At 40.7% G+C, this 26,642-nt stretch overlaps 1 protein-coding gene across 2 annotated transcripts in view; it reads right to left on the reverse strand.

Moving 5' to 3' along the window:
• NSMCE2 (NSE2 (MMS21) homolog, SMC5-SMC6 complex SUMO ligase) overlaps nucleotides 1-26,642 on the reverse strand; it is a 218,808-nt gene that overhangs the window by 101,799 nt on the left and 90,367 nt on the right. Inside the window, exon 5 of one of the 2 annotated variants that reach the window (XM_039231986.1) lies at nucleotides 6,908-6,991. The exons of the other annotated variant lie outside the window; for it this stretch is intronic. Within the exon in view, the coding sequence (XP_039087917.1) occupies nucleotides 6,908-6,991 (84 nt within the window). The remainder of the gene's footprint in view (nucleotides 1-6,907; nucleotides 6,992-26,642) is intronic. 2 annotated transcript variants of the gene reach the window in all.

Consider the following 26,642-nt stretch of genomic DNA (forward strand, 5'->3'; position numbering starts at 1 on the left):
CTCAGCATAACACCCTCAAGGTCCATCCATGTTGCTACACATGGCCAGATTTCATTGTTTCTCATTGCCATGTAGTATTCCATGGTATAGATAAACCACATCTTCTTGATCCATTCGTCCGTTGATGGACACTTAGGCTCTTTCCATGTTTTAGCTATTGTGGAGAGTGCAAGCATTGAGTATTCTTGCTTGATGGAATCTTCTAGCCTCAGTGGCATAGAAAAGAGAACTAAATGTAGGCCATGCTAATTAAGCACACTGCTATTGCTTTCAGAGACACAGATTGTTGGGTGGGGGTGGGGGGACCAGCCTTGCAAATATTTTTTGATGAAAGTAATGACATTCAAAGTCCACTCATTTGTTTTGGGGTAAACAAGGAAATCTTTTACGCAAAAATTCTTCAGAGTGGTTTTTCTGGAGGTTATTTTGGCAACTGAATGAAACCTGAATTCCAAACACTCCCCGGAAAGATCTTCTGGCAAAGACTGGACTGAGGTGAGAAAAGGATGCCTCAAAGGCGTCCCAGGGGAGCTTTAGCTGCAAGCTGGGAAGCGATCACTTAAATTTATTCTTCAGACAGATTAAGTTAAACTTTCCCCCTACCTGGATTCATCTTCAGAAATCTGTTTTCTGAGAACTTTAGTAAGTCAGAAAATTAAGAGACATGTTTGGTATAGCACAAGGGTTATTAGGAAAGCGGACTCTGGCACCAGACTGGGTTTCAATCCCAGCTCTGCCAATGATTAGCTGGGTGCCCTAGGGCAAGCCTGAGACCTTTCTGAGCCTCTGAGTCCTACCTGTAAAATATGTAAAGTACTGTCTGTAACTACTTCAGATGACTGTTTTGAGTACTACATGAGGTAATAATATGTGTAAAGCATCAGAACAATGCCTGGCAGGTATCAAGCACTTGAGAAAGTTCATCTCATTGGTACAGCCAGACTTATGGTTCAAGTAATGAGGTTGGGTTTACCCCTGGATATTTCACTTCTTTTTAGATAAAACCTTCAAATAAAGCTTGCAAACATGTCATGCTTCGTTGAATGCTTGCAAGTTTGAAGTAGCTGTTTTTGCCCTTAGTGTCTCGGAAGCAATGCAACATTATCCTTCAGGCTATAAATCTTTCTAACCACTTTTACTTCTGACATGACTGAAAAGGTCTAACCGAACTTAATGTAGTATAAATAATCCCTGTTTATTTCTTCCCACAGTTTGGTTTCAATTTTTAACATTAAACTCTTCAATTCATCTGGAATGTATTTTAATGTAAAGTATAAACTTGGGATTTAAAATAGTATTACTGAAACATTAGTCAATGGTTCCAAAGATTTTTCTGGGATAAGCCAACTTTTCCCACTGATGTGAAATCTATTACACATCCAAATCTCATGTGTGATTATAACAGTTGTCTATTTATTGTTGTTGTCTCACTAGAGCTAAATTTCACAAAGAAAGGGAGTTGGTTACTTGGGTTCATTGTTGGATCATCCGAGTACTGTTTTGCTGAGAGGAAGAAAAAAGGCTTTCATCCTTTTTAATTCTATTTCTTTACTTTTAGAGAGAAAGAGAGCGTGCGAGCAGGGGAGAGAGCGAGAGAATCTGAAGCACAGCGCAGAGCCCCAAGTGGGATGGACTCACTCTCACAACCCTGAGATCATGACCTGAGCCAAAATGAAGAGTCAGATGCTCAATGGACTGAATGACCCAGGATCCACAAGGCTTTCCTCTTTGGATGCCTCAATGTGATTATCATGTTATTGATTTCTAACAACAAGCAATTGCTACATTACTGAAACAAACCTTAACTGATCAATGTTACTATTTCTTTCAGTGTGCTGGTGATATTCCTTTGCTAAGATCAGACCTGAGGTTTCAAACATCTGGTTTTAAGTGACAGTGTTCTTAATTCTGGAGAAAGAGAAAAGACACAGAATTTGGTCCTTGCCATTCTAGCTTCATAAAATAAACAGGGAAATTTTCCTTATTTTTCTGTGCTTTGAAGCAGCATCAGAAAGCACAGGAAATACCTGCTCTTTTTGGATTTGACAAAAATGACTGATAAATGTAGAATTTGCACTTTGGAGGAGAAATCTTTCTTTTAATGTTATTTTTACCCATTTTAGCCATTTAGAGTCAATTTTTGAAGGGTTTAGCTTTGTTCATTCATTTTATAGATTGAATTTTTTTGTCAGAGGGTTAAAAATACTATTTTTTCAAATATTTTTTTAAAAAATTCCCTCTGCATCTATATACTTTTTTTTTTTTTTAAGCTGTGACTCTGGATCACATTATGGTTGAATTTCTAAAAAAAAAAAAAAATCAATTTGAATACTTGTCTTTTAACAGGGTAGGGTAGTTATACTGTGTGGTAATGAATATGTTCAGTTTTAATTTAAACTATGTTCCATTGCTTTTTATGCCTCCAAATTGTTTCTCCTTACCACCCACTCTCCCATCCCTTAGCATATTAAAAAGTCTCCATTGGGGTGCCTGGGTGGCTCAGTTGGTTAGGCATCTGACTTCAGTTCAGGTCCATGGTCTTGAGGTCTGGGAGTTCAAGCCCCATGTCAGGCTCTGTGCTGAGAGCTCATAGCCTGGAGCCTGCTTCAGATTCAGTGTTTCTCTCTCTCTCTCTCTCTCTGTCCCTCCCCCACTCATGCTCTGTCTCTCAAAAATGAAAAAACTGTTAAAAATAAAAATTTAAAAAACTAGTTCTCCCAAAATTCTTGGCCAATCAAGAAACTTTTCATCCCATTTCTAGAACAATTTGCTCAGAGCTTTCTTCACCTCTTACTTCTCTACAGAAGCCAACAGTAAAACAGCATGGAGTCTTCTGGCACTCCTACCTCTTCCTCTGCCTGCCAAACTGTCGAAGTATTTTTACAATTGTAGGTCCCTGTTATTATTAGTCTGTTACATTCATTTTTTGAGGAATCACTTATTGTTGGCATTATGGCTTACTACTTCATGAATAACTGTTATTCATAATTAATTCCATACCACTTAAGAAAACTTCTATTATGATTTCTTCCCTTTACTGAGTTCTTTATTCTAATTACTTGTTTGGCTCTAACATGTCTTTGCATTTTTTTTTTTTTTTTCAGGACAAGTACATGAATGGGATGTTTTGCAAGTCATTTAATGTCGAAGATGATCTTTCTGTGCCCTTTCAAGCAATGATGCCCCAGCTGGCTGCAAAATTGGAGTACCAGCCCTCTCCCCTTGATGTCCAATGCGATGCTCCGACGTTTTCCGCATACAATGTTAGTAGGTAACGGGGTACAAATTTATTCTCCTTTTGTGGACATCTTCTCTTTCACTTCACCCTATCCCATCTCCATGCATCTGGATGCTTACAGTTTATCATTTTTTAAGTAAAACAATTATGTTAGAATACATTTAAAAGAGCATTTTTCATCATTGTTCTTTTTGTTAAAACAGCTTTGTTGAGATATAATTCACACAGCATAAAAGGTCTTCGTCATTTTTTGCCAGCCACCTCTGAACCCTCTGAGGTGAAGATTCACGATTCCCTTCAGCTAAAGTGGAGGTGAACGTGTGAAGTTTACCATGTCAGCTCAGGCTACCATCTTGAACCAGAAGTCTGTCTAGTACATCCTGAAGCTGAATGATACTGTCACCTTGCCATTCCTCCCTTGTGTCCCCCAGGCTCCATCTTAGACAGGCATTACGTTCTTTATATTCTTTGGCTTTTTCCTCATATTCCTCTTCTTTCTCCATGCTTTGCTTGGTCCAATCCTCAGCCCTCCTCTCCTCTCATTCTACATACTCCTCTGTGCTCCAACTATCATCTCTATCTGTGATTCTCAAACCCCTCCCTGAATGCTGTTTATGTAAAAACTTTCTCCCATCAGCAACATGTTATTAAGCACGCTAGCTCTCAACTACAGGGATATCCTGAAATCTCAGGAGGGGCATTTATAGCTTGAAGAAGCACTTCTCCTGCCCAGGACCTTTGGTCTGAGACACGTCTGTTCCATCTCTGGTGACGAGCACCATCATCCACTGAGCTGTCCACTCCAGAAGCCTGGATGCCATTGCCATTGGACATGAAGACAGAGATGGTGTCCCTTCTGGTTCACTACCATTCATCAGGATGTGCTGGATAGGCTTCTGGTTCAAGATGGTAACCTGAGCTTATATATTAAACTTCGCACACTCCCTACCACCTTAGCTGAAGGGAATCATGAATCCTCACATCAAAGGGCTCAGGGTTGGCCAGCAAAAAATACTGAAAAGTGCCTAATACATAGCACCACAACAAGTATTTGTTGAAGGTATGAATTCAACCAATCACTAAATTCTGTGGCTTCCAATTGATTTAATTCCCACTCATTGTCTTCTTTCCATCTGTAATCAGTATTTTAGTTAAAATTACTGCTACTGTCTGCCTGGCTTGCTGCTGACATCAGCCAGCCTCAACCCACTTTCCATGCTGAGTTCACTCATTTACCATTATCATCCTGAGTTCACTTGTTACCATCTGTCACCTTAAGGCCTTTTAAAATCAAATCCGAATTTCTCAGCGTGACCTACAAGTCTATAATGCCCTTGACTTTGTACATAGCGTTCCTACTACTTGGGAGTATAACTCCAGTATCATTGTAAGGAGAATTAACTGATGTCCCGGAGCTGAATTATACGCTCATCTGATGTTCTCCTCAAATATTCCACATTTCCCCTACAACTGCATCAGTTCTATGTTGTAATTGCATGTTTCTGGCCCATCTCCTCAATTATAGTGGGTGGGCCACTGTCCTTTACATCGTATCTCAGTGCCCTGCATGGTTCCTGGCACAGAGTAGGCATTTAATGGGTATCCAGTGAATGAATATACCACAAGTGGCCATGCAAGAAGACAGCTTTGGAATTCTATCATGGCAGGGGGGTTCTGAATCCAGTGGAGATCCATAAACAGGCATTAGGTACATGAATACCACAGAATTGTACCCAACATTTTATGTGTATCTACATTTATTGAGGGTAATTTTTAGACCATCTAAACAGTCAATAATCCTAAAAATTTAAGAGATGCTTAATTAGAAAGGACTAACGTGTATTACAGACTAGCAAAAGCAAAATGCAGATACATACACACCACACACATGGCACACAGGGGTTGCCCTAATGCTATCCAGCCTTAAGGTAAACCTTCCACGGAAAAGGGACAAGGTCAGAGAGTAAGGGCTTCAGGAGGGCTGAAGAAAACCAGATGCAACCAAAGAACCGAGACAGAACAGAGAGAAAAAAGGAACTTCTGTCTCCTCAACAATTTTGCATCGGGTCCTCATGCAGTCAGTGTGTGAAAGGATGGCTTCCACGCCAAGGTCTCAAAGCCTGAAGAGATCTGTGTAATTTTGAAAATGGAAAACTTCAGCTTGCCCTAATGCTGCCTAACTTCAGGGAAGTTTGTCTTTTCAGTTCTGGCCAGTGACTGCCCTATCTAGACTCTGACCTTCAACAAAAAGAAAGAGAAAAGGAAAAGGCAGGCAGTGGGTTGGGCTTATGATAAGGGAAGCACAGGAAGGGGAGGAGGTCAAACCCTCATTACATATCTCAGGTGAGCCTCCTTTCCAGGCTCTACTCCTCCATTCATAGCACAGTTCATGCATTTCCCGATTTGTAGGTGGAATCTTGACAATGTATCAGGCACTTTGGTAAAATTATAAAATGTATGTAAGTTCTGAAAAACACAGGCAGTTTTAAAAGTTCTAGGTATTTTTTAAAAAAATAAATGTAAAACCAGGTGCATCCTCCCCTGAATTAATTAAACATTTAATAAAGAAAGGGAATATGATCTTTCTTTTTTTGGTAAATTTTCACATCACCATGTTGGCTGGTTTGCTTTAGAAAATGCTAACTTTTGTCTAAGATGTCACTAATCCACAAAGGTAGGACAGGTACTTCAGAGTGGGGAAGGCTTGATTATTTTGTGTTTCCACGCCAGCTAGCCTAATTTCCATCACTGCAGGGTCTGCAGGCAGCTACTAATCTTATATCTAAGATGGCTCTAGGTATGAAACCAACCACTTACAACAGATGGAAACTGGACCCTGTCCTCAATAGCAGCACCCTGCATCCAAGAGAAATGAAAACCCATTTGGTGAATTGGGTCCAAAGGCCTGGCGAATTCTCTTGACTAGTTAATTAGCATCTAGGTAATCAGGAATGGTCCACACTACCTGTCTAGCAATTCAGCCCCGGATCACCTAACAACACACAGGAACAGGCTCTCGTGATGCACAAGGATGCAGCCTCATGAATTTATCTTACACGGTAATAATCCACCATTGTGTAATTCTGCTGCCGAACTCGAACTGTATAAATGGACAAAATCGTGACTTAAATAGTCCTTTAAGATTCTATATTCATCTGTTCTATCTGGACTTTTTGTGAGGTTTTAATCTACTCACAGAAATGTATTACTTTAAATAGTGACAAGTGAGGACTGCTTATTTAGTGACAAGTGAGGATTGCTCTGGTTAAATTCCTGATACATTTATGGTGAAATTCAGTGATCAGTTATGCTGGTTGAAAGCCGGGGTGAAAGGGCAAGAGGAGAAAGGGGAAAAATTACAGTTTAGTAAAGTCCCACCTGACAGTGTAATATCTGATGCTATATTCACTTAAAACAAAATTCCAGGATTCACTTAAGAGTTGTAATGGGTTTTGCTCTGATATCCTTCTTAGCAGGAAGTTGCTGTTAATGATTTATTGAAATCCGGTTTAAGCTCCGTTATATTCACAGATACCCTGAACATGTCACTGGGAACTGGGCCGTATTTTTTCCATAGCAGTGTGTGGGGTCGGAAGCCTTTTCAAAAGCTACCAGGACTGTTTGGAGGAAAGAGAGAAAGATGAGAACGGAAGAAAAAAATTCTATAACCTCGTTCATTGCCTGCTCTACTTGCATCCTTATCCTTAATCTTGTCGACCTCATTGTGTCTTCCATCTTCTTTAGGTTTCGCTGCTGCAAGAGAGACCCAGGTTAGGAAGTGACTCGAGAATGACACTAGGATCGATGTGGATGATGAGATGAGAGCCAGAGTGAAACCAGAAGAGGCTGAGAAGCTGGAACTGGAAATGAGCTGTCAGAGAGCCTCATAATGTGGCATCTATAATATATACTCCACCCCCTCCATAGAGGTGTGAAATTTGCCAAACCAAACAAGTGATACCCCGAAGAAAAGGGTCTACTCTCACCGAGATCATATAATTTGGTACCCTCTAACTGAAATGTGCACATCATGAAGATGTTCTTAATACACTACTTCTGGGAAGAATTATTCCTATGACGTGTGGAATGGAAAGGAAACATGAAGCACAGTGACATGGATGGCCATCACCTGGGAAATCCAGCAGTCTGCTCCAAGAGATGCCCTCAAGGTAGTATTTACCTTGAAGAGCCTCACAGACTCTGACACCCAATCTCATTGACTGGACCCAGGAACACAGACTCATGCTAACAAAACTCACAAGACACACAAGATGTATTTAAAAAAAAAAAAAAAGACGACTTTATTATTTACAGGGAGCAACAGAAGAATCAGGCATACTGAATGTCCATCAGCCTGATACGGAATTATCTCCTTGGGAGGGAAAATTTACCACGGGGAAGCGTGGTGGGCATGGAAATAGAGCAAGGAGTTAATTACAGAGGATTCCAGTGCAAATGGGGTGAGGCTCCGCAGCTCTGCAACAGGGTTACCCACCTGCCAGGCAGGTTGGATGCCCGCTTCAGCCTGGCAGGTGCTACCGCTCAGACAGTGCTTGGCGGGGTATCACAACAATGATTTGATTGCTTTTCTTTTTGTTTTAGAGACAGACAAAATGCCCGTCTGATGGAGATTTTATACGTTTGCATGGTTTTAAGATGTCAATACCATCAATTAGGGTATAATCGAATCTTACTGTCCAAGGAGTCATTCTGTCTCTTAAGATCACAACGGCTCTCTTGGCTTTAATCTCTTAGATGTTCATTTCTTTGTTTAATTTTCAGAGAGAATTTTCATTTCCCTGCTTTCTGAGATCAAGCGGGGCACCGCACGGTGGTCTCCACATTTGCCTACAGCTTCCACAAAGCGTCAGTTAAATTCAAATCAACCTGTATTCACTGTGCCGACTTTACGCCCACTGCTGTGCCAGATACAAAATAATATTCAAAAGAGCCTCTAAGGAAATGTTGCGTCTACTGGATGCCTAATAGCCTTTTGTTCTTGTTAAGGTACAAGAAATATAAAGACAAACACAACACTGTCTTCTTCCCTTTAAGTCTTGCAAAGGAACAAGATATGTGTGTTTAAAACAAACACACAAACACGGTACTGTGCCAAGTGGCATAAAGCAGAGGGAGTCCTTTTATATTTATGGGCAGAGACAGAAGCCATATCTTTCTGTAAGTCTGACAAAAACAAACAAACAAACCCAAATAATAACGATGATTACTTTAAAAATTTTACAACAGCGAGGCATGAAAAAGAAGTTCTTTCCTTTCTGCTTCCCCACCCCTGTTCTACCTGTCAAGGTTGCTCTCAGTAAGAGTGCCTGTGTGGCTCAGTCGGTTAAGCGTCCGACTTCAGCTCAGGTCATGATCTCGCGGTTTGTTGAGTTCGAGCCCCGCGTCAGGTTCTGTGCTGACAGCTCATAACCTGGAGCCTCCTTCAGATTCTGTGTCTCCCTACCTCTCTGTCCCTCCCATGCTCATGGTCTGTCTCTCAATAATAAATAACAATGTTAAAAAAAAAATTAAAAAAAGGTTGCTCTCAGTAGTTCGGTGTATACTCTTTCAGATCTTTTTCTATGTATATGAAACACACACACACACACACACTTCTGCAGCCCCAGACACACATATTTATATACATAAACGTATTTATATATTATATCAACATGCAATATTTATATATCACCCATCCTACTTATGTAATATACACACATGCGTGAGATCATTTTATATATATATATATATATATTTCTATAACTTCTTCTACATTTAATTCTTTGTTGTCAATTATAACGTATTTTAAAAAGTACACAAAATAAACATGCTGTTTAGAAACTAAACTACTCTGGCTGCTCCCACCAAGTCAATAAATAGAAAATTCTCAGTACCCCAGAAACTCCCTGTGTCCACCCCCTACATATCATCATGCTGAATCTTATGTTAATCATTTTGTAGCTTTCTGTATAGTTTTGCTACCTATGAGAAGGGAAAACTCAAATTCACTGCATCAAATGCCCTTGGGGCAACAGCAGCTCCTGTTCTCTAAACCTCCAAGGACTCCTTAGTTCCTTAGATTTCCTTTGATTTTCAGTCCTTTGCTGCTCTGAGGATGTTTTCTTACACATATTCAATAGTTTGGATTGTTTTCAGCAAGAGGATTGTTTAAATAACCTGATGGGCTGTATTTCCAGTAAGAGAAATCTGTGTTACTTCTCAATTTCTTCCTGTGTTACAGTGATATGTATAAATGTAGAGTCGTACCTACTAGATCCTAACTCCTCAGGGGGTAAGGGAAGCAAACATTCTCAATCTGCCACAGCACACACAGTGAAACATGCAATCGATGCACATGGAGTGAAGAGGAAAGGAACAGACAGGAGGCTGCATATGTAATTACCCCTGTCCCTGAGGGGTTGCCATTTCCTTTTTTCAAAGGAAGAGAAGATGTAGATGCATAAAATGATGTGACGTGACACAACTGGAGACAATAAGGCAATACAGTTCAATGAAATCACATCCACTCACCAACAGGGGAAGTTCTCCAAGATAAACTGTCAGGTGAAAAAAGAAAGTTGTAAGATGGTGTCTGTGTATAAAACAGATCTATCTCTATCTCCCACGTGTGTAAATAGGCATGTGTGTCTGTGTGCCCACATACATTCTTGTTTATGCCCAGAAATAAGACTGTAAAGACACACAGCAGTGGTTACTTCCATGAGCTAGGACTGGGAAGCCAGGAGTTAACTTTTCACTTTCAAGTATCCTATATATAATGCTTTAACATGAAGCAACACACTATTTTTATAGTTAGGGGAAAAAATTTTAAATTACGCTCAAGGGGAAACATATCTGACTAAGGAAATCAAGAAGAAAAAACAGACAGGAAGACATACATTATTGGGGAAGGCTCCTTCACAAAGGCACCCTTGAAATGGGCCCCAGGCTCTGGTTGAGTTCACACTGGGAGTGGTGGGGAAGCAAGGTGACATGGACATGAGCTGTGTGCGAGCAGATGTTAGGAAGAGAGGAGAACGATACCTGAAAAGGACCCCACGGAAGCTCACCTAGCTAAAGTTAACTCCAGTTGACACTGAGAGATGTGACTAAATGGCCATAACAGCATCAAAGAGCTTCAAATGGTCAATGTCATCAATATCAAGAGTTTATCACTGGTTTCATGAAAATAGAAGTCATCACAGTTTACTTTAGAAGGTAGTAATATAATACTAACCTCACGGAATACTTTGTGTACAATGAAATCAAACGTGAAAAATCCCTAGTAATTTGTAAAGTGCTTCATCAGGAATTTTAGGTTTTATTAGGCAAGAATTACATTTTAGGGAGATTATCATGGTATTTTGGTACTGAATGTACCAAACCGGGGCAGCAAACCTCAGGGCCAGGAGATTCCTTAGCAACAGAATACACCTGTAAGGGCTCATTCAGTTTTCACAACCCAAAATGCATGGAAAACTGCTCTGCCTCTCAGGTTTGTTAAGGATTAAATGTACATAAAATGGCATGCTCACAATGTATTAGTTCATTTCTTCTCAAATGCCTTTATAGACCAGATGTATGCTGATAAAGATAAAAACGGATGCTCTGGCCAAGGGAGTGAAAAAGATAAAGCCAGAGACTTTTCTAAATAAATAATCAGTACGGATCTATTTCTGGATGGCAGAGGAAAAGATGATTTCTAGGTTTCCAGCAGGGGAGACTGGGAGAATGGTAATGTCCCTGAGCGAAATCTACCCAGATCTGTGATCCACATCTTTGGAGTCAGGACACTCTTACCACACGGCTCTCACCTCCACTATCTGTACTCCCCTACCCATAACCCTCCTCCCACTTGGGTCTGGGGCAACCTCCTTACATTAGTATAAATAGGTGTTGAAATAATTTAAAATAAAAATGTACTTATAACTATTTTATTTTGGGAAAAAAAGGTCAAGGACGCCTTAAGACAATGGAGACATGCAAAAGTCACTGACTACTCATTTACCGCAATGGGCAAAACTCAGCAGTACCTTAGTACAGATTAAAATGAACTCCGTGTTTGACTTTAAGGAAGAAAAATTCTAGACACATAAAATATGAGACAGAATTAAACATCTTTATACTTTACAATTATTTGTATCACAAGAAGACCTGTACTGCAAAATCACAAAACCAAAAAAAGATCAATAAAAATTAATACAATAAGTGATTCTTATTTACTCTGTTTAAAAAATTTTTTGCCTCTAAGCAGACTCGGACTTCTGAGTTCCATGTTACAACCCTGGGCTGGAGTCTTAGAGTAGAGTTTCTTACTTCTTTACAGTATTCCAGGGGCCTCAGGGGGCTATGCTGTGTTGCCTAGCTAAAGGTCAGAAGCTTGAAGAATATTATATGACAGAAAACAAAAATTCCAAAAGCTTAAAAGTGCTCCTCTATCATGCTTCAGACTCTACTTTTCCGTAAGAGCACATCGCTGCGGAAGATGACAGAGTTGGCAATTGTGTAACTAAGCCTCCAGAACTAGTTACGACTCTGGAATGTGATCTGTTTTGCAATGCACTTGTTCACCATCATATGAAAATCTTGGGAAATAATGTATCTTGTTTACCTGCTAGTTCCTGTCAGAGAATAACTCATTTAAAAGAATGTTAAGAAAATGTCTACATACTTGACAAACTAAAGAGGGGGGAAGAGGAGGAGGAGGTGGGGGAGGAGGGGGAAAGAAATCCGTTCTGCTCTCACAGTAAGGTGGGAAGGGGAGGTAGGAGGGGATGCAGACAAAGCCAAATCGGCTGTCCATCCTCTACTCTGCCTTCGGGGCGCCTCCCCGCAATGCACCACTGTGGCATGTGTATTATTTTGGGCTGGCGACAATCAAGGCCCAGAAGAGTCAGGAAGAGCTTTTTACCTCCCGCTTAACTACCTCTAACAATTTAAATAGAGGGCTTGGTCCTGGAAGAGAATTACCAGCAGAGATAAGCACAGAGACCGTGAGGGAGGTGTGGGGAGCCGAGGGGAGCTGGCAAAGCCTACCTGTTCACAGTCCTTCCTGCGGCCCACTGTCTTCCGCATGGTATGACAAACATTTGTTTACCAAATATCTGCTCTTCCCAGCTCCCTGCGAATTGTCCCTCTTCCTCTCTGAGGCCTCCTGCCGCCTTCTGTTTAGCCCGGGGTGGCATACACGCCTCAGCTGCCTGTGTTTGAGCCTCTCATGTCTCTGTGGGGCTCGTATACCCATGCGATTCAATTTGTCTTTTTCCTGTTTAATCTTTTTAATCTCCTGGTAATCTTGAGTCGATTTCATTAAGAGACCAGTGTAAAGAACCCAGAAGGGTAAAGGATAAAACTTTTGCTCCCTGAACCTACTCTGTATGTTGACAGGCTTCAAAATAAAAAGTTTGAAAAAAGGCACACACCCAGTTTTTCAAGACTGTCTCCTAACTCTGTGTGTACAAAAGGCTATCGCAGTTCTATTAACAGAACGATAAAAAATACACCATCCTGAGAACACCGAGTTAAGATTTCTACAATTCCCAAGGCTTATTTGCCCAACAACAAAATTATGCCAGACAACAATCCTGACTATGCTCCTAACTCTTATAGAAAGCATTTTCACATTCATTATCTCAACAGATCTTCACAATAACACTGTGAGATATGGTGGGTAATGCTGTAATTTATGAAAAAGAAATACAAGGCTCAGAGAAATTAAGTGACATCCATTCATTCATTCACTCATTCATGCAAGCCACAAACATTTATTAAACACCTCGTATCTGTCAGGCAGATCTGACCTGGTATTAGGAATTAAGAGAAGGAGAAAATGTGAAAATGTGATTCTTTCTTTCTAGAGGTGCCTGGTATAGTAGAGGGACAGATTTATAAACAGAATTACATGATGACGTGATGCATGGTACAATGCAGTGATTTCCAAAAACTTTTTTAAAACACGATCTGCAGTAAGAGATAACATTTTATGTTACAAACCGTTGTATATGAACATATGTTTAAATGAACAAAGGTTTTATGAAATGACAGTCTTCTTATGCATGATGCATACGGCATTTTCTTATCTACCCAGTTGAGCGTCTTTTATAATAGGATGCTGGTCACGACCTTGAGATGCTTTAATCACTTTGCTTTTGCAATAAGTGCTGTTTTATGCTAGACACATACACAGCAGCAACGCTGTGAATCCAGACAAGCTACGGAAACAAGCTATTTTCTTGAAGACATGTCAGCAACAGTCACATTTACTAAATCCTCGCTGGGACACAGTACTTCCTGTAGCTTGGCTCCTCCTGATTCTATCTGTAAAACCACCATGAACATTCTAAGACTATATAGTTTATTTTATGACTAACAGTCCTAAATATCTGTTCTCTCAAAAATTTTCTAGAATCGGGGCACCTGGGCGGCTCAGTCAGTTAAGCATTTGACTTCAACTCAGGTCATGAGCTTGAGGTTCGGGAGTTCAAGCCCAGCATCTGGCTCTGTGCTGACAGCTCGGAGCCTCGAGCCTGCTTCAGAATCTGTGTCTCCCCTTCTCTCTGCCCCTCCCCTGCTCATGTTCCCTGTTTTTCTCTCTCTCTCTCAAAAATAAACAAACACTAAAAACTTAAAAAAAAAATTCTCTAGAATAAAGACTTAAAAAACAAGAGACAGGATTACACATGTTAGAATGTAAAATCGGATACTGTCATTTTTATTAACTACCAGTCTACACTGTGATTTTTGTTCAGTGCTTAAATCCTCTATCTCAAGAGTCTCAAATTATTTGCTGTCAATGCAGGGCAGCTGTACCTGGTGTCCGGACAGCTCAGTGAACGAAAGAGCTAGCAAAGGCTGATGGCTCCCAGAGAACTAGTTTCTCATGCTGCTGCCCTCTGCTGTCTAAGAAAGACAGGGGCAAGATCAGGGAGACCCATCAACTTGACTTTGCCTTGCCATTTCTTCCAACAGGAATGTTTCCTTTTTATGTAGGTGTTTTGAGAATCTATTTGCCCAAGTGCTCCAAAGATTCTTTTTGTGAACTTGACCTGGTCTCCTAAATTCTTTGTGCCTTTTATCCGTTAAGCAATAAAGAAAGAAAAGGTGCTTTCCCACATCAGCATGTGATCAACTTACAATGGTACCACTATTCATTGGGTATTCAATAAATATTCATCAGGGATATTGATACTGATGCTGAATAGAAAATAAACAAAAGAAAGTAAGTGAACTGAACTTCATGAGATGGAGAAACTACAGCTGTTTTTCATTCCTACTTCCCCAAAGGGAAATATGCTTTGAATATTAAGGATAAAAGATTTTGCTGGCTGAAGGTTGAAAAAACAGTATTCTTAATTAAAATCAACCAAACTGAACCACCCCCAAAACACCAAACAGCATTTGTGCCTTTAATCACAGAACTGGAGGGTCTTAACAAATGGAAAGTGTTCTGGGCTGTGCTTTATAGATATTAACTCAGTAACAGAGGACTAGCCAGAAGGAAATGAAAATTATACTTTTGAGAAAGTTACTGAAAAGCATAAGCCATCTATAAAGACATTCTGATCTTTGGATGAATTCTCTTTGTTTGGAAAACATATTTAGGCTTGATATCTTTGAGTATTTTAAGGAAGTCTGAACAGGTCAATGAATTACAATCCACCAGGTCTTAAACAAAGATTTTCATGCTTTAGCTTACACAAAAGAGTTATTTTAAGAATACTCACTCTTTAATTTAGACCACCAAGGATGGCATTTTCAAAAATCTGTAAATATTTAGTTGTGAATCAAATGATAAAACACTAAAACAATCAACTAAAGATACGTAGCTAAAAGTGATACAAAACAGACTCCTGGCTTTTTAATCTGTAATTATTCTTTTACAGAAAGTAGAACTAGGGAATAAAAATAACTGAGCTCTATTTTGAGGATAAAGCTGAATTTCACCTGGAATGTAAGCTTGGTGTGATTTTACTTCCAAAAATCTTTAATACTTGCTTCCAACTCTCAAGGAAGCATGTCCAAATGACTATGCTCCTTTAGGTGCCTCAAACTCAGTATGTCCAAAACGAAACTCTAATTTGCTACCTTTTCCTCCTGACAACTTTCCTGAACACCCATTCTTCTTAATTCCAGTGACCTCTAAAATGGATAGACAAAAGAAAATCCACTGGAAAGGAGAGTAAAATAAAATAGTAGTATTTCTGTACTGGATACATACTCAAAAGTATTTACATACAGGGGTAACTGGGTGGCTCAGTCAGTTAAGCTTCCGACTCTTTTTTTTTTTTTTTTAATGTTTTCTTTATTTCTGAGAGAGAGAGAGAGAGATAAACAGCGTGAGCAGGGGAGGGTCAGAGAGAGAGGGAGATACAGACTCTGAAATAGGCTCCAGGCTCTGAGCTGGCAGTCAGCACAGAGCCCGACGCAGGGCTCGAACCCACGAACCGCGAGATCATGACCTAAGCGAAAGTCGGATGCTTAACCGACTAAGCCACCCAGGTGCCCCTAAGCTTCCGACTCTTGATTTCAGCTCAGGTCACAATCTCATGGTTCATGAGTTTGAGCCCCGTGTCGGGCTCTGTGCTGACAGTGTAGAGCCTGCTTGGGATTGTCTCCCTCCTCCTCTCTCCCTGCCCCTCCCCAGCTCACGTACAAGAAAAACAGAGTAACTACTAAAGAGTACATGATAAAAAAAAAAAAAAAAAAAAGGAGTTGAGACCACAGACCTAATCCAGGTCTCCTCAGAGACTTCTCCTTGAAACCATCTGTGATCTGAATTCCTAGTGCTGGAATACTCCACCCAAATCTCACCTCCTCATGTCTGTATTTCCATATTTCCACAGCCACTGCCACTGCCACTGCGGTACACAGACCACTGGTGCACTTTGCTTGGATGTCTGTGGTAGCTGTCAATCTTGTCTCACTCTTTGCAATATTTTTTCCAACTTGCCCTTCACTCTCTGTCACTACAAGCACCTTCCATAGTCAGATAGTATCACTCATCAAAAAACAAAGCAATGCCTACAAACACCTAACAATTTTCAGGGCTTTCTATTCTCTTATCTCCACCTACGAAAGAAGTGTGGAAAAAAAAAAAAAAAAGCATGAATTTCAGGCCTACATTTTAAGTTCTGGTCCTGCCTCTTACAAGCTCTGTGAATTTGGGGGAAATCACTTAGGTCTGCTGAGCTTTTATTTCCATCTTTGAGGAGTGCTAAAAATAGCTCACAAAACTGTCATGTAAATCAGATGAGATTACATATGAGAGGGAACATATTAGCACAGAGCCAGGCACACACTACGTGTGAGCACCAACTGCTGGACCCACTACTGGCTCTGGGTTCCTACTGGCTGTGACTGCCCTCTGCCTCACCCCCAGTACACCGGCCCTCACGGGCCCGTTACACACCAAACCCTCTGGAACACTTGCTTTCTCCAACATGACACGCACTCCCAGCCGCTTGTGGGTCACATTATACTATACTCACAGCCTCACATGCCCTCTGCTGCTTTCTCCAAGCGCAATTCTACCCAAGCCTCAAGGCCCAGATCAGATGTCAACTCTTCCAGGAAGTCTTCCTTTCATTCCACTGACCAGAATTAACCGCTTTTCCTTTGTGTTCTCCCTGCATGCTGCTTGCAGCTTTACTTTAGCATTTGTTTCTGAGTCATTCTAAACCATTATATTTATATTAAATACAAAATTTTGTTCACATATGTGTTACCTGCATAAATTGTAAGCTTCTTGAAGGCAGAAAGAAGGCTTTTCTTCTTTTTATTCTCAGCAATTAACACCTTGTACAGGAAAGGATTTAATAAATGTCTGCTGATTGAATGAATAGATGTAGCAAAGCATTTTCAAAAGGAGTACATTTTTACCAGAACAAAGCACCAACCACTTGTTCCAACTTTTGAAGTAATTTTTAAAAAACAACTTCCCCTTGAAAAATACACCACTCTTTAATCTTTAAAATATATGCAATTTTAAATAACAAAGAAATGACCTAAAAATGGTGTATTTTGATACTCTGGACTCGATGCATAAAACATTATTTTTACACTACCAATCTGGCTTTAAAAAATGATAATGTTCCTTATTATCCACTGACAGACTACTAGTGAGTATTAACAGAGGATAATGCTTCAACAAGGAAAATCCTGGCACATTAATAAAATGGAATATTAGGCATCATTTTAAAATCACGTTGTCAAGTATTTAATCAGCTTACATTATACTGAGTGAAATAATCAGGACACAAGGCTGATCTCAATTTTGCAAGTGTGTATTTTATAGGAAAAAAGACTAGGGAAATACACAAGATGTTTGTATGTGGCTATCTCTGAGTGGTGGGGGTATAGGTAATTTTTATTTTTTGACCCTTACACTACTCGAATTATCTAAAACATACACAATTATATAGTTAGCAAAGTAATTTTAAAAAGAATAAACATAAAGAAAGAAATTCTAATTAATGTTAAATCAGATTTTCAAATACTTAGGAGTCTTACTGGCCCAAAAGAAGACCTCCTGCTTTTTAGTATTAGTCTCAATGTATTCATGTAGACATAATTAAAAACCAAAAGTTAATGCCATAGTTTTGAAAAAGATACTAATAAAAGTTTTCCTGAATCGTAAACAGAAAGTGGTAAGTGAACACCTGACTAACAGCAAAGTACCAGCTCTGGACAGGAAAGACTCTTGGCCACTTGGCGGCTCTGTGATTTGCTGTCACTGAACCACGGTCACCCCATCCACAAATTAGGGACAAACCCCCCTCCCCCCCCCCACTTTCTCTCTGTTCCCTTCAGGAAAGATGGAAACACCATTTACAAAATCTCTTTCACAGTCTAGGACACGGCAGGTGCTCTCCTGTCTCGTGTCCCATGGATCTGGGGACTGTCCACCTGACTGAAGACGGATGTACAGGGGGGCTCACTGTCACTTAAAGAGAACACAGGGACGCCTGGGGGGCTCAGTCGGTTGGGCGTCCGGCTCAGGTCATGATCTCACAGCTCGTTAGTTCCAGCCCCTCGTCAGGTTCTGTGTGGACAGCTTGTTCAGAGCCTAGAGTTTGCTTTAGATTCTGTGTCTCCCTCTCTCTCTGCCCCTCCCCTGCTTGCGTTTTGTTTCTCCTTTTCTCAAAAATAAATAAAAATTTAAAAAAAAAATTGAAAGAGAACTAGAGGGTCTGGCTAAGCTTGCTGGGCAGCCAAGGCTGATTCTGAAATAGGCGTGGAGTGACCACCAGCGCCTCAGACTGCACCAGCCATGCCTGGTGGCAGATATACCTCTGCAAGGGGGACGGGTTCACAACGGAGCCGATGAGGGTGGGGATTGGGAAGGACACAGAAAGATGACGGAGGGAGAGGAGAGAACACGTTCAAAAAGGGCAGTGCCTTCGAAAGGGCAGAGAGAAGAGAAAGCCAAGGGAGAAAGCAGAAATAACCAGACTGTCAAATAGGCAGGAGTAAGGGAGAGGGAAAGTGGTCTCTTCCTCTCCTTTATGTTCACCACAAATATTCTCTCCCAACCCCAACCGCTGCATCTCCAAAACGACATCAGTATTCTCAGGAATGACCCCCCCACTCCCTCTCTGACAAGTGGCATGCCTTCCTCCAGAGTCAGGAAGAGAAAAATCTGGGCAGACACTAATCTAAAGTGGCTGGCAAAGCCCAAGCTGGCATCCCAGCCCCCAAGGCTCCCAGGCGTCAAGGATAAGATCTAGAACAGATCCCAGCTACAGACAGGAGGGGGCACAGTGCCAGGAAGGCAGCCGTCCACCCCTCTCCTTTCTGTTCCTGGCCATCCCATGTCCTCACTTGCACTGTCTTCAATTACAAAGGATGCACTGTCTTCAATTACAGGAGACCCACGCGAATGTCCCATGATTAGAGTTCACCATCTGATAACTGTATGGTCACCTTCCCTTTCCGGTGAATTTATAAAACGTTATTTTAGAAGTCAGGATGAGACAAGTTTAAAGGAAAGCTCACACAAAAATTGGGGCACAAGAAATATTTAGTCAGGGGGCGCATGGGTGGCTTAGTCGGTTAAGCGTCTGACTTTTGCTTAGGTCATGATCTTGCAGTTCGTGGGTTTGAGCCCCGCGTCGGGCTCTGTGCTGACTGCCAGCTCAGAGCCTGGAGCCTGTTTCAGTCTGTATCTCCCTCTCTCTCTGACCCTCCCCTGCTCACGCTGTCTCTCTCTCTCCTAGAAATAAATAAAAATATTAAAAAAAAAAAAAAAATTTAGTCAGGAGTCACCATGCCCTCAGGGTACAAATGCCATTTCTTTCCACAGCGTGCATCATCTTGATCACCAACATGTTAATTTAATGTGGGAAGGAAAAAGCTCAAGAGGAAATGTTTGATTCTGGTTCTCTTGAAGCAAACTGTATGTACTTTATTTTTTTTCAATATAAAGTTTGTATTGAATCAAAAGTGTAAATAAATGCCAAGTGTTACATATGTGGGTGCTAAGTGAGGGTGGCTTCAGAGACTCGATGATACATTTCCATTAAGCTGTAACAAGTCTACTAAAAACTCAGCTTTTGGAAATCATCGCTTGAAAAATTAAAAAAAAAAAAAAAAAAGAGGTGTGAATATTGTCCCTGGAAATGCATGTATACCTACGAGGCAGAATGACAACTCGCCTACAGTGGCCCAAAGCTGGGCTGCACGAGGTGAAAACTACAAGGTCCTTGCAGACAACTCTGTTCAGCAGGTGAGGACAGTGTGCCGTGTTAAGAGAAAGCCCTTTCCTATAAAATAGGCCAAGACACTAAAAAATACCCCAATACCAAAGAAAAGAAATGCCCCTCAACGCACTGAAACCAACAAACACAAAATGCCAGGGGGCTTCCCTGGAGAAGGGTCTTTGCTCCTGGGCCCTGGAGGCCCTGTTCTCAGGGGGTGCTCCGCCTATTGGGCAGGGGCGCAGGGCGGGCCACCGGGTGTCATGTCTGGCACTTCCTCTGCGGCCATCGGGGTCTTGGACAGGGCCAGGAAAGGAACGAGTGCTGCAGGGTCTGAGTAACTGCTGAGCAGTGGTGACAAGAAAAAGAAAATCGTTGGGTCGGAGGTGAACGGACCTGACCGGACAGAAAGAGGCTGTCAAAGAACTTAGAAGAGCCGCAAGGCGAGAGAAGGGGCGGTTTACTTTGAAGGAAAAGCTTTACTTTGATCCGAGTTGTTTCCAGGCGCTGCTCTCTGAATGGCAGGACTCAGCATGGGCTTCAGCATTTTCGTCTCTGAGGTCACGTGACACAACATGGAGTCCTCGACTCGGCTCATTTTAGGGATCGGCACATATAGCCTAAGAAAGATATGCTGGGTTCGTGGCAAATTGCTCTCAGATTCACCTATATATGAAGGCACTTTGTTTTAGCAACAAGGATTTTAGCAGAAGTACTCCAAAACAATCACTCATTTTGTTTTTTAATCTAATGCTCCACAAAAGAGACGTGTACTGACCTCCCACTTTCTCTTACTTATTCTAAGAGTTCTTTCTTTTCCCTCAGTAAAGCCCATCAATAAGGGACAGTTTATGTGATGGTTAAAGGCACGGACTCTGCAGCCAGATTTCCTGGGTGTGAATCGTGAATATGAAGTTGGGCCAACTGATCAGCTCTCTGAGCCTCAACACCTTCCTTTGTAAAATGGGAAGGATACCCTTACCTCCACCTCACAGCACCCCGAACAGAGCTGGTACACAGTAAAGGCTCAAGCAATGTCAATAGTTGTTACTGGCTTAAAAATTTAAAAAAAAGTTACTACTGCAAGGTCATGACATCCTTGTACCTAGACTTAAACAAAAAAAGAGCACACAATGAATGTATTTAATAATTTGCCTAACTGCCTCCCCAAGTGAAGACTGTACTTCTTAAAGGCTTATTAATTTTTTTATCTCAAATATCTCACACGTTTCTGGTGTAAATTAAGAGCTCAATAAACATTTGGATGCAGAAATGAAGGAAGGGAACAGAACAAAACTTGGCTGACTAAATACGGTGAGCAGTTGTAATAATGGTCATATAAGTAAATCCAGATTTCATGAGCTTTTATTGAACACCTACTTTGTGCTGGGCCCTGCATGAAGACTTTAGGTTATCTTCGTACACTCCTATGGACAAGACCCATCTACATAATTAACAATCAGAGTGGCTACTGGGCTATGCTGAGATTTATCTGGATTAGCCCTCTCAGCTTACAACCTGAGAAGCGTTGGTTAACTAGATCTTGAGTTAATTTTCCAGCCATACAAATAACTCGTTTATATGCCTCCAAAACGTAGCAGCAGCAAGTCAGTGTGACCATGACACAGGAGAATGCTATGGCAGGACCTATGTCCTGCACCTTAATCTAGGTCCTCTAGCTCTAAGGCAGGGTGATAGAACCCCTTTGGGATACAAAAAGCACCTTGGGGAGATTTTTAGCACCCACAGGGTCCAAGCCAGAAAGCCCGGCTTTAAAGGTCCTCTTTAACCATAGAATAAGGAACTACATTTTACATTCAAGGTTTGGCAGCCACCCAGTTTTCAAATGTTAGGTTTTCATGAAATCACTGTATGTCTTGGGGAAAATTCATATTGATTTCAGCTCTTTTGCTTTTTCCTTTATTGGGAAGTAAATTTTAAGCCGGCATAAATGGATGGATAAGTGGATTTCAGTCTTCTGAAAGGGCTTTTTGGGTGTGGCTGAGATAGCTAACTTTGAAAACTTAGCAACACAGGATACATTATGAGTAAGTTCACTTTTTTTTTTTTTTTAATAATGATGCTAACTCACCAGATCCTTCTGAAAGAGTCCTTTTATTAATTTCAATGAAGTCAAGTAGAGAACAAGTTGTAATATGAAACACAATTTATGCAACTATGTTGAAATTCTCTGCCAGAGTTGCATCTCCCAATGTAAGAATTTTATGGTAAAACAGTTTCAAAATATGATCAAGCATTAGGTTAGGCTCATTTTGGTTTCAGGCTATCACAGGAAAACTCTCTTTCTAAATCATTGAAATCCTAAGGCAAAATGATAGTGACTTAAATAGAAAAAAAACACAACACCATGTTCCCACAGATTATAATAAAAGAGTTGAAACTAAGCCTCAATTGAAATTATACTGTTAGGCAACTCCAAAAACTAAACACAAAAACATGTTAAAATAAAAGATTGCAACACCATGGGAAAACCAAACTCATAGATATAGTTTTAGATTCTCAGCCATCCTGACCCCAGCTCAGATGAGACCAAATGATTCTTAATAGGTTTCCTACAATTGGCCAATAAGCTGCTAACTCCCTCCTCAGCCACACAGTTACTTGGGGAAAGGCATGCAATACATTTATTTAAAGGGCCAATAGAAATCCCGTGGGTGGGTTTGGTCTGCCTTTCAAAACCAATGAACTTCCCATTATATAATCTCTAATAACAAGAGAGAACTTTACAAGTTATACGCCCAGCTTAACTACAAGGCAGGCTATGTTACATACCTCACCGCATTAAAAAAACGAAGGAAGGAAGGAAGGAAGGAAGGAAGAAGAAAATGGAGAACAAGCTTTCAGGATGACACGTTTCCATCTTGTCAGATAATATCAGAAAACTAATGTCTCCTACTTGGTAGTACTACTAAGCTCATTTTTATAATGATTTTCAGGAAGTATGATGTTTTTGATCAGAAAAGCCCAAGCATCTAAAACAAAACCTCCATGACATTTTATTAATTCTTTAAAAATAAAGTAAGTCTTTTAACCACAGGAGAATTCTGAGAATCTAGCTTTTCCAGAAAGCCCAAGAAAAATACTTCAGTTTCACCATTCTCAAATTCATTTGACTTTGAAACAAAATAAACATATTACTCTATTTAATATCGTTGCACAAGCGAATTCACAAGAATGAAATCTGTTCAGAGTTCCTAGAAAAAATGTAGCAATACAGGCTGCCAACTTGTTCAATGTCAAGCTCTAGGCAGTATAGCAGCACCAGCAGTAAATGACTCAGAGTGAGTCACGCTTAAGCTATTTTTGCTTTTAAAGTACTGCCAGGCACTGTGTTAATATTCAACCCAGAGTAAATTTAGCCCAACAAGAAAACAAGTGTTTCCATGGCTGCTTCTTCACTGTGTTTATGGTATATATGCAGCCATTAGGCACAGGAATCCAGCCAGATAAATTAAGGAGAAATGCTCATCTTTCATTTACATCAGGCTTTGGAACATTGGAAATACTAAATGGAACTCAGGCTATTCTTCCATTTCCTTCTATTTGTTCCTCCAGAGGCCAAATAGCAAATACATAGTGAGTACAGCATTAATCATTCATATAAAAGTCTGTGTCATTAAAGTACCTTCAGTGGATTGCTGTTCTTGGATTTCTTTTGGCTCTATATTAGGAGTCATAAACACTCACACATCTCTCTGATAGTACAGCCACAGGAGACTACAATCCTTAAAAAGGATATAGCAAAAAACAGTAGAAAATGTGGACTATGGATGTCAAGTGGAATTATTACATGGTATCGTGTACAGTGAAAGGTCAGATTCTGGTAATGTAATGTGAACACTCAGAAGGTGTGCAAAAGACTTTGATTGTGGGAGATGAATGGCTAGCATCTGATCTAAAACTATCTCAATTTTTCAGAACATGCTAATTTCTACTACAAATGTACATGGAGTTAAACTTGAGTAGCACAATGAAGTAGAAACAGATGCTAGGATGGGCCGCCTGGGTGGCTCAGTGGGTTAAGTGTCCGACTTCGGTTCAGGTCATGATCTCACAGTTCGTGAGTTCGAGCCCCACGTTGGGCTCTGTGCTGCCAGCTCAGAGCTGCTTCGGATTCTGTCTCCCTCTTTCTCCATTCCTTCCCCGCTTGCACTCTCTCTCTCTCTTTCAAAAACAAAGACTTAAAAAATAAAAAAAGAAATAGATGCTAAGACTTTTCCCTAATAAAACGCACCTGTCTGTTTACAGCTGTTAGACTCCTTGGCACTATCTACAGACTCTACGCTCCAGTTCAACAGGGTGGTGAGGTATTTGGCTCAGTAAAAAATATGAAAGCTAACTATCTCAGCACAGATTTCAAAGTAAGATGCATGCCCTGTGGTATGCAAAATCTTACTATTTAAAACTATCTTTTATTTTAAAAAATGAGAAAAATATTAGGTTGCACTAATAACGTACAGACTGTATGCAGAACATGTATAAATACACAAAATATTGGGAGGTAGAAGCTCCCTCTGATAGGGGAGGTCAATGAAAATTGCATAGAAACCCCTGCTTTAAGGAACACAGCTTTCTGAAGGAAGGAGCCTTCTCTTCTCTTCATGGTCTATTCCAGTACAGTTTTTTACATGTACATGGTCACTGGCATAAAGGAAGTACAGGGGAAAAGGCTAGTCAGTAAGCAACTGGAGAAGACAGAGAAATGGGAATCTGAGTGAGCTGAGTCTGGAAGACAGCCACACAAAGAACCTTGGCGCAGCGACAGGACAGGGCACACCGACAATCACACAGCCTGATCACGCTCTGCACAAAAGCCGACCAGTCCAGTGCTCTTATCAAGATACCTAGAACCGCAAAGACTCCCTGGAAATGATCATGGAGGTTCAAACGCTCTGTTCAGTGAAGAACTGGGAAAGTCTAGCACAAGCGTAGTTACATAACAGGCGTCTTTCAAAACAAAACATGTGTTTCTTGGAGAACAAGTGCAAAAAGGGTTCCCTGGTGCAAAAGGTGGAAGCTCTTAAAACAGCCTCTAACATGCTTGAATGGTGGCTCGCATCCCCATGGAAAGCATCTAGTGCAGGGGTTGGCATGCAATAGGCGTTTAATAAAGCTTCATGGAACAAACAGATGGAATACAAAACTGCACATCCACAAACATTGAACTTAAAACCCACACATTGAAAAGCTCTGTATTCATTACCTCTGTGTTTACTGCATGGGGTAACTTTTAGAATCTAAAAGCCCAAGGGACCATAATTTATCAGAATTTTCTGCTTTCTGAGTCCCTTGATTATGGCTTTCATTACCTCTCCTAATAGCTCTGGGATCCTACTTACCTTTACCTGAAAGCTTACCTTAGTGGAATATAAACAGTAGTTAAATCTCCACCGAAGGAACATATTAAAATCTAAGCAGAAGCAAAGACAGCGGGGGATGAACAGTTGAAGCATGACACTTTCAGGGCAGCAAAACTACTCTATGTATTGTAATAGTGCATGCATGACATGAGGCGTTTGTCAAAAACACACAGGCCATCTGATCCAGTAATTCCAATTCTGGGTATAAAAAAACTGAAAGTAGGGACTCAAACAGGTATGTTTATACCCATCTTCATTAGCAGCATCATAGCCATGAAGCAGAAACAGCCCAAGTGTCTACTGACAGATGAATGGATAAACAGAACGTGGTTTATACACACAACGGAATGCTATTCAGCCTTAAAAAGGAATGAAATTCTGATACACCCTACAACACGATGAACCTTGAAGACACTGCGCTAAGTGAAATAAGCCAGACATACTTAAATGAATGAGGTACCTAACAGAGTCAAATACACAGAGACAGAGAGTTGAACAGTGGTTACCGGGGTGAGGACGTAGAGTTACTGTTTCATGGGTACAGAGCTTCAGTGTGGGATAGTGAAAAAGTGTTAGGGCTACAGGTGGATGGTGATGATGGCTGCCTAACAATGTGAGTGTACTAAACGCCACTGAACAGAACACGGAAGAACAGCTGAAATGTTAAGTGTTAGAGATATTTTACCATGAAAATCCCATCACAGAACAGTATAATACCATGAACTCGAATGTAAATGTAAATGATGGACTTTAGTTAATAATACTGGATTAATATTGGCTCATCAATTAGAACAAATAAACCGCATTGATCTGTAAGATGCTAAAATTAGGGAAATGGGGAGGAGAGGGAAGCATATAAAAAATCTCTCTACCGTCTGCTTGATTTTCCTGAAAACCTAAAATTGCTCTAAAAAAAAAAAAAAAGAAAATCTGTTAATTAAATAAGAAAGAGCTAACCAAAGGAGGCTGTTCTGTAGCAAATTCCTTTCTTTCATGTAGTGCCCTCTATTGTCTCCCCAGAGACCTTTATCCTCATCTGGGACCCAGGCCCCCACCATGTAGCCTCCGAGCCTATTCTGACCTCCTCTCATACTAGTTCATGTGTGCACCAGGGCCCAGGATGCTATTACTACTCCAGTCTGTCTACCTGCTATGACCTATGACCTATGACCTGTCATGACTTTACTGTGTATATTCTGGCTGCAAGTGACTGGCCTACTACTGACCCTTGGTACTCTAAACCTTGATACAGTTCCCTAATTCTACCAACCCAGTATTTAGTTTACTGTAAGGCCCAACCCAGCCTTATACTAATTGAATCTGAGGAGT

The sequence above is a fragment of the Hyaena hyaena genome, unplaced genomic scaffold, assembly GCF_003009895.1.
Source record: "Hyaena hyaena isolate Hyena2069 unplaced genomic scaffold, ASM300989v1 scaffold_62, whole genome shotgun sequence".
Classification (NCBI taxonomy): Eukaryota; Metazoa; Chordata; class Mammalia; order Carnivora; family Hyaenidae; genus Hyaena; species Hyaena hyaena.